An 8,049-nucleotide genomic window follows, 5' to 3' on the forward strand; every position below is an offset into this window, starting at 1 on the left:
TTTAAACCAAACACACACACCTACAAATACACACAGCGACGAAAAAGACGTAGAAACGAAAACGATATTCATTATAAAACCACATTAGCCTTCTTTTGTACTTAAAGAAAAAAAAAAAAAAAAAACACAAACAACATTGTAATAACTTAACAATTAAGGCCAAGCACAAGAAATCTTCCTTGTTTTTTTTTAATCAATTAGTTAAATTTTTAAACTCTAACAAATTGGCATGTTTGCGGGACATGCAAATGTTTTTGTTAAATAATTATACACACAATTAAAACACACAGTCTAAGCGAATTTATTTGTAAAATGCGTTGATATTAATTAATATATGTATATTATTTTTGTATTATGCAAACGTCCAGTTATGTTAGTCTTTTTTAATCAACAAGGGTAATTGCAAATTATGCAAAATAATGAAATAAACATAATTAACAAAGTTATGCAAGTGCGTTTTATTTTTTAAATAAATAAAATCTTCACTTTAGAGTACCCATAGTGCGCGTATTTATTCGCTTCATTGTATATGTTTGCACTGCTTGTAAAAGCTTGCAGTTTTTATCCCATCAGACAATATAACAGTTTCGTAGCGATACAAGCAGTGCAGAATGAACTTTCAAGCAGTTGAGAAAGCAGTTTATGAAACGTTATTCAAACTCAAATTTCATACGATAAAAGAATTTCTTAAATAACTCGAATCTTATATGGTAGTAATAATTTGTTAACAAATATGTTTATTGTTGTAGAGTAGTAGCCTTTGAAAGTCTTTAAAAAATTATTGAGCTGGGGAGACACGCACACACACATTGGAGGAAGGCAATATATTTCCCGAAATAAAATATAAAATTTTAACTGAAACTTACAGAAAAGTAGAAATACATTCAAATTGCTTAGTTTAAATTCTCCCATTAGGTCCACTCTCCAGAAGGGCTAGCGTCATGTTACTGAGCGGAAGCACCGGCAGTGGCAGCACACTGATCGAATTTCGAGCTGGCCGCATGAACAAGGTGGGAAAAATGGTGCATCCGGATGCGCGGAAGGGTCTACTTTATATGTCACAGAGTGAGGATGGCCTGATGCATTTCTGTTGGAAGGATCGCACCAGCGGCAAGTTGGAGGAAGACCTAATTATCTTCCCGGGCGACTGTGAGTACAAGCGCGTCCAGCAGTGTAAGACGGGTCGGGTCTATGTGCTGATGTTCATGTGGTCGCCGCGACGCCTGTTCTTCTGGATGCAGGAGCCGAAGACCGATAGGGATGAGGAGTACTGCCGTCGCATCAATGCGCTGCTCGACGATCCTCCATTGGTGCACCAGCGTGGTGGTGGCACCGACAATATTCAGCTGCAGCATATGTTGAATGACATGTCGCAGACTCAGCTGAACCAAGTGTTTGGAAATGTTGGCCAAATGGGCGGCTTGAACGCGCTGCTCGGGCAAGCGAACCCTCTTACACCTGCAACTGGAGTTCCGCCAACCGCATCCAAAAATGTAAGCGCGACCGCCAAGCCATCCGCCCAAGGCAATTGCCCCAAGGTGGAAGATAATTCGCTGCTAAATGCCTCCTCACATGTCAAAGGGCTCTTAAGTTATGAGTTGTCGAGTGGAATCTCGAATGCTGGCGTGGTCAATCAGCTGATCTCGGATCCGGAGCGTGTAAACAAACTCATAGCACACTTGCCCGCACCCGAAGGCATGGATAAGGATCGCAAGAATGCGATCAGGGATACCCTCAGATCACCACAATTCCAGCAGGCAATGCTGCAATTCTCGAATGCCCTACAGTCGGCCCAGTTGGGAGCGGTGGTGAAACAATTTCAATTGTCTAGCGATGCCATTGACGCGGCCTATACTGGCAATATGGAAGCGTTTCTTCGTGCTCTACAGAAGCAGAATTTGCCAGAAAGTAACACCACGGGCGGCAATACTGAAATTAACGCCCAACCTATGGCAGTCACAGCTAATGCAGTCTTGGAAAATAGCGTTGATTCCTCCAATAAACCGAAAAAAGAGGAACAATAGGATATAGTGCTAATCTCTTGTAAAATTTCTCAGAAATAGTTCACACATTTCTAACACAACATTTGGATTGGATTCAGTTATAGCTAAATAAATAACATGATAATGCAAATTGCAATAGTAACATTAATTTCTGAAAATACATCGAAAAATTTGAATACTTACGAGTTTTTATAATCAAGAAGAGTCTAATATCCCTCATCCAAAGAACTAAAATGGCTTCTGTTTCGATTATGAAAAGCTGTCAGTAGATTGCAAGGATGAGAAATCAAGAATACGCTGTTTAGGAGGATTTAAATATAGCTCAAGCAACTGGCTTTATATTCAAGAAAAACGATAAACTTACACGTATGTGCACACTTTCTTTGCTTCTAGAAAAGAAAAGTACTGATGGACAGAGGCATAGGTCAATGTCGATTCTTTTCGTCGTACTAATTATATATGTATATCCTTAATCCTTCAACAATGTGCCTCGACTGCTGCGACGTGGGAAGACTTCGGAGAGGACTGAATGCTAACGGCTGCTGCTTCTTTCGACTGTTATATTGTTGCTTCTAGAATATTCGGATGCTGCAACTCCACTGTTATACGCACCGTTACCATTCCTACTAACTGTTCCAGTACTAACTGTTATACTGTAAATGCAAGTGGTTCGAGCAGTTATTCCCAAGTGTAGTTTTAAAACTTTTATAAGAGTTCAACTGAAATGCTTGAATACTGAATACTGAATACTCTTTCTGAATTGATTACACCACCCACAACCTCATTCAAATAAAACACAAAAAGATGTTTTGTTTTTTAGAGGGGCTTTACAACATTTAACACATAATATATTTTTGCTGTATTATGGGTTTTGTTTTTTGGTTTTATTTTGCTATGTAGTATGTATTATTAGTATGCATTTATGGGAATTGTCTTTAAATTTCTCTTTACGATTACATAGTTTATTATTAGTTAGATAATGTTTATTATATAATTATGCTTCCTCTTGATATTATTTTCACTGCTCATTTTCGCTACCATTGTGTTGTTGTTGCTGTCAAAATGTTCTTCTTCGGCAATGTTGGCATTTACTGTACCGAGAAGAGAAAACCAAAAATGTTCTCAAATACGAAACGGTTATTACCGTAACCGTTTTGTTATTTGTAATTGATGATGATGTTACATATTATTATTATTATTATTATTAATAATGTTATATTAATGTTAAGCATTAATTATGCTGCGATAATAATAGAGTTATATTTGTTTTTTTTTTTTTCGTTTTTGCTGCTGCTGTTGTTTTATGCATAGACGTTGGACAACGCCATCTCAACTGCTTAACACATATACATATACATAAATGTCAAGTGAATTGGGTATGTTTTGCATAGGTGTAGTAATTACCTATATGTATGTATATAATAACGCAACTACACATTTATATAAGTACATATATTGAAGCCATATATATATATTTAGATTCTCAATGAATGTGCTCTGAATAAGTGCTAGCTTTAACTTTCCATTTTGGTTTTTTTGTTTTCTTTTTTTTGGTGCAATTACAAACATTTATATAGTAGGTGCTGGATTATTAAGGTTGGCTAACATTATAATACGTATGATAACTTTACACACATAAAACATTAAAGATGATTTCACTTTATGTATAGTTGATTTTTTTTTAATTTTATATTTTTTTTTGTTGTTTTTGCTTTTGCTTTGTTTGTTCAATGCATTATTTTGTGTTCAATTATTGTCAGTCACAGCGTCGCGTTTGACACAACAACGTGTGCTTCGAAAGAATAATGTAATTTTTTGTTGTTGTTGTTGTTGATAAGGTAACAAACAATTGAAATGATAATAGCTTAAGCTCTTAAGAAACTAGTTGCAAGTGATGTTATATTTGCAATTAACGCATGTCTTCCAAAATGCTTGTTGTTGTTTGCTGAAATAGTCTTCCATTTCATGAATACGAAAAAATGTCTTCCAAACACTTTTTAGTATGCTGTTGTTAATAATAATAATACATATTATTGTTGTTGTTGTTCATCATCTTCTTCTTCGAAATACGCACATTGAGATAGTTGTTCAGAAAATACTTTAAAATACGCCTATTTAGCTGCGGTTTCTCAAAACGTCGAGTGTTCTCCTCATTCTTGGGTATTTCTTCAATGAGTCGTTTGTGATTTGCAATCGCAACTCATTTCGTTATATGTATAATTGTTATTTTCATATATATGTATATATATGTATTTATATGTATGCATATATATTTTGTTGGTATGTACGTTTATGTTTTTTAACCAACACTAAACTCTTGGTTAACAATATTATTAGTATCATTAAATATATGTATATAATTGTGACACTTTAATTGATACTGTTATTTGATTTTTTTATACTTTTAATTTTTTGATTTTTTTTTTTGTTTGGCGAACAATGGAAACGTATTTTGATTTTCAAGCAGAACAAATAGTTTTTAAACGAAAAGGGGTTTTGTAAATATTTTAAAATGTTGATTAAGTTTGCTTCTTCCTTTTGTTGAATTGATATGCTGATTCCATTAATTGAACAAAAGTGATATACGTATTAAGTATAGAAGCGTGTAAATAATTGTTCACGACGATATGTGTGTATTTTTTGATATTTTTGGTTGTTTTTTTTTTTGTTTTTTGTTTTTGAAATACTTCTACTGCCATCTTTCATTCTTCAACTAATCCTTAGGTTTGTAGTTGTGCCAGCACCTAATCCTGAGCGCTTTGCTGGGGACCTTGGTGCCGCACTGGAAGCCCTTTTGTGATTTTGTTGACTCGACTTTTGTAATTGGAACTAAATTTGTGTTTTGAACAGTTTCGAAACTATTTTGTTTTTCTTGCATTATGCAATGCACATATATAGTATGTATTTACTTTTTGTTGCTTATATAGTTGCCTTCACTATCTTTAATAGTAGTATCTATTATTTGCTTGTCTTTACCATTTAATTGAAATTAATTACAAATTAATTGATTCGCATAGGGAATTTTGTTTGTTTTTTGTTTTTCGCTCTCTTAGCGGCAATGGCCGCGTCTCTAATTATATTTATAGTTTTCCATTTAGGTTTTTGTTTTTGTTTTTATACAATTCAACTAAATACTTTCATTTGTAACAACAATAGATTTTAAAGCCAACACTAGCATAAACACAACACAAAATAAAGATAAAAGGCTGTTGGTTGCAGCCCCAAAACCATATTGTAAATTAAATACTCTTCTGAACAAGAACAAAGAACAAATCAATATGTTTTTAACAATGTTTTTGTGATTTAAGCGCTCTCCATGCGTCGTCTTCCCTTCAGGAGATAAATGGCGTTAAATCACAGTTGCACAAAGACCCGCCATCACCAGTTGAGCAGAGCACCTTGCACATTTCGTTCCAGTCGGGATCGGACGCGGTTGGGTCCACATCGCTTGATGGCTGGGCGCTCACGGTCCTCAATTCGGAACCATGTGCAGCTACATTCTGGCTTAAACCGGCTTCAATAACATGCGACAGCTGCTGCGGACTGAAACTGGTATGGGTTTGGTAATAGAGCACATCGTTCGTCGCCTGCAATGTGGTCGGCGGTGGAGGCGCCTCGGAGACATTGCAGGTGCACTGAACACCACCTGCAATGGGAAATCGTTTTCAAAATACATTAATTTTATTTACAGTCATTTTAAATGATACAAATATTTTTAATTCCCATTTTCGGGTTTTAAAGCTTTGTTATAGGGAATTAATTATTAACAAAATTTGAATATTTAATCTAACTAAAATTAATTAATTTAGTTTTTAAATGAAACATATCATTACAAATAAATGTCAAATCTAGTTTGATTAGTCTGTGTGTTGTGGAATTTAATTAAATATCTATATGGATACTTTTTATATATTTAATTTAGATGGAAATTTTGGTTTTTATTTTAATTAAAAATTTAAATATTCATAAAATATTACATAAGAAAATATTTTTTTTGTAATTTTATTAGCAAAAATTTTTCATAAAATAAAATATTTTAAATTAATAATCATTTTTCCAATGCTCTAAGAAGGGAACCCTATTATGTTTATGTTTGCTGATAAAGCCCACAACATCTTTAATATACTCTAATTTTTATTATCAACTGATATAGATCTGACATACATTAAAAAAGATTGAAAATAAATTAGTAGTCTCTGAGCAAAATTTGCGTTCCTAAGATATTAAGATATTAATTGGCTCTAATTTTCGGAAGATTAATCGAAAACAAACCTAAAGTCTAAACTCAATCTATGAAGTACCCGCAAGACTATTAAACCTAGATACTTCTGTTATTAAGTTTATTATTTATATCTTCACGAACAATCATTTACAGGAAGTAACTTAAGTTACAAGTTATTTTAACTAATCCTTAAGTTTTTATAAGCATTTTGCCAATATAACAAAAAACTGACTATTCATCAACCTTAATCATAACTTATATCCTTAATCTTTAAAGTGCTAGAAAAGGAGAGAATTAAATTTAGTTTTGATAATACTAATAAAACTGACTATTCATCAACCTTAATCATAGCTTATATCCTTAATCTTTTAAGTGCTAGAAAAGGAGAGAATTAAATTTAGTTTTGATAATGTTCAAAAAATACAATAGAAAAGTATTACTCGTATTTAAAATTTAATGTTTTTATTAATTTACTATAGTTATGATTCGTTTTGTATATATTTTTTTCATATCTGTAATGGACCTACTCTTTATATATATTTTTCACAGCCAGAACATAATGAACCAAATTCTTAGTAACAACATTATGCATCTAGGTAATTGTTCCTTATTCGAATGAAATGAAATTGATTCTACACTTACCCAATTTCAGTTTACACAAGTTCTCGCATATAGCCAACCCAAACTCTGGGCTCAGGATTGCAGCGTTGTCCCTAGGAGCTGGCGCCAATGTTGGCCCTGGCAGTGCAACTTGCCCGGCGCATTCCGACGCACAAGGCGAGGGCGTGACGCTCAGGCCAGCTCTGCAAATTCAAATGAAAATAGTTGAAAATAGTCAACACGTTAGCGCTTTATGAAAACATGATCGTAGTGCGTGTACATTAAATATTTGTAGAGCATGATTGTAACAAAAATAACTCCACTTGAAATGTTTTGTTGGGGACAGAAAAAATATGTCGCTTCAACGATGAGTGTTCGCCGATTATTTTAGTTGTCGGTAAAAATGGCACTTGAAATGCCGACGCCATTTCATAACATTTGTAAATCTGATATCTGGTGACACTTTAATGAATTATTTTTAAAATTTTTCCACTTGAGGGCAAATGGCCTTGCGTGCCAGTTTTCTACAAGTATGTTCACAGATGCATATCATTTTATTAAATATATTAAGGACACTTGAGAGCAGAAACACAAACACAATCAGCGAAATATAAACACAGTAATGGACTTTTGAAACCTTTCTCCTTGGTCTGCGAAGGACACTTAGTTGGTTGGGCCAAAGGTCCGCGACTTACCCGCAGAGCTCTTTACACACCAAACTCCAATCCTGAACTACAATTGTCGAGGTTGCTGGCTGCGACTTCTGCTGATACTGTCGCATCGATGCGTCTTCAAGGTTTTCTTTCGCTGCTTGCAGCGCTTTGGTAGCATCCCCCAAAGCAAGGAGCAGTGTGTTTGTTCCTGTAAACGGTGACGTCACAACGCTCCGAGCATGCGCATCACTCAACAGCAGGACGACCAATAGCAGCATTAGCTGCTGGCAGGGCCAGGACATATTTGGCTAAAAGCAGAGAGAGGGAGAGGGTGTGAGTTGGAGAGAGAGAGAGAGAGAGAGCGAGAGAGAGGGAGATAGCAAGCACAGAAACAGTCATGGCCGCGGCTACATGTGGTATGCGTAATATTATTTCTGGGGCGCTTGCATTGGGCTGGGTTGGGCTGTCCAGCAAGTCAATATTTGTAGATATGTGTGTGTATGTGGGCTGCAGTTTCTGTTTGTGTGCACCGAGATTACACAATAGGCGCAATTGCGCTTAAAATGCAATT

At 35.0% G+C, this 8,049-nt stretch overlaps 2 protein-coding genes across 2 annotated transcripts; one reads left to right on the plus strand and one right to left on the minus strand.

The window, feature by feature from the left end:
* The first annotated feature begins 775 nt into the window (after positions 1 to 775).
* LOC115622929 (proteasomal ubiquitin receptor ADRM1 homolog) lies at positions 776 to 2,179 on the plus strand. Its single transcript, XM_030517057.1, has one exon. The coding sequence runs from the start codon at positions 942 to 944 to the stop codon at positions 2,022 to 2,024; it is 1,083 nt and encodes a 360-aa protein (XP_030372917.1). The 5' UTR covers positions 776 to 941; the 3' UTR covers positions 2,025 to 2,179.
* Positions 2,180 to 2,810: 631 nt separating this feature from the next.
* On the minus strand, positions 2,811 to 7,780 carry LOC115622495. The gene is made up of 3 exons (XM_030516441.1): positions 7,521 to 7,780; positions 6,868 to 7,028; positions 2,811 to 5,649 (listed from the first exon to the last, which is right to left on the minus strand). Exons 1-3 carry the CDS (start codon positions 7,778 to 7,780, stop codon positions 5,336 to 5,338), a joined length of 735 nt encoding a protein of 244 aa, XP_030372301.1. The 3' UTR covers positions 2,811 to 5,335.
* Between the last annotated feature and the right edge of the window lie 269 nt (positions 7,781 to 8,049).

This window comes from Scaptodrosophila lebanonensis, unplaced genomic scaffold (genome assembly GCF_003285725.1).
Source record: "Scaptodrosophila lebanonensis strain 11010-0011.00,11010-0021.00 unplaced genomic scaffold, SlebRS2 tig00000043-arrow-pilon, whole genome shotgun sequence".
Lineage (NCBI taxonomy): Eukaryota > Metazoa > Arthropoda > Insecta > Diptera > Drosophilidae > Scaptodrosophila > Scaptodrosophila lebanonensis.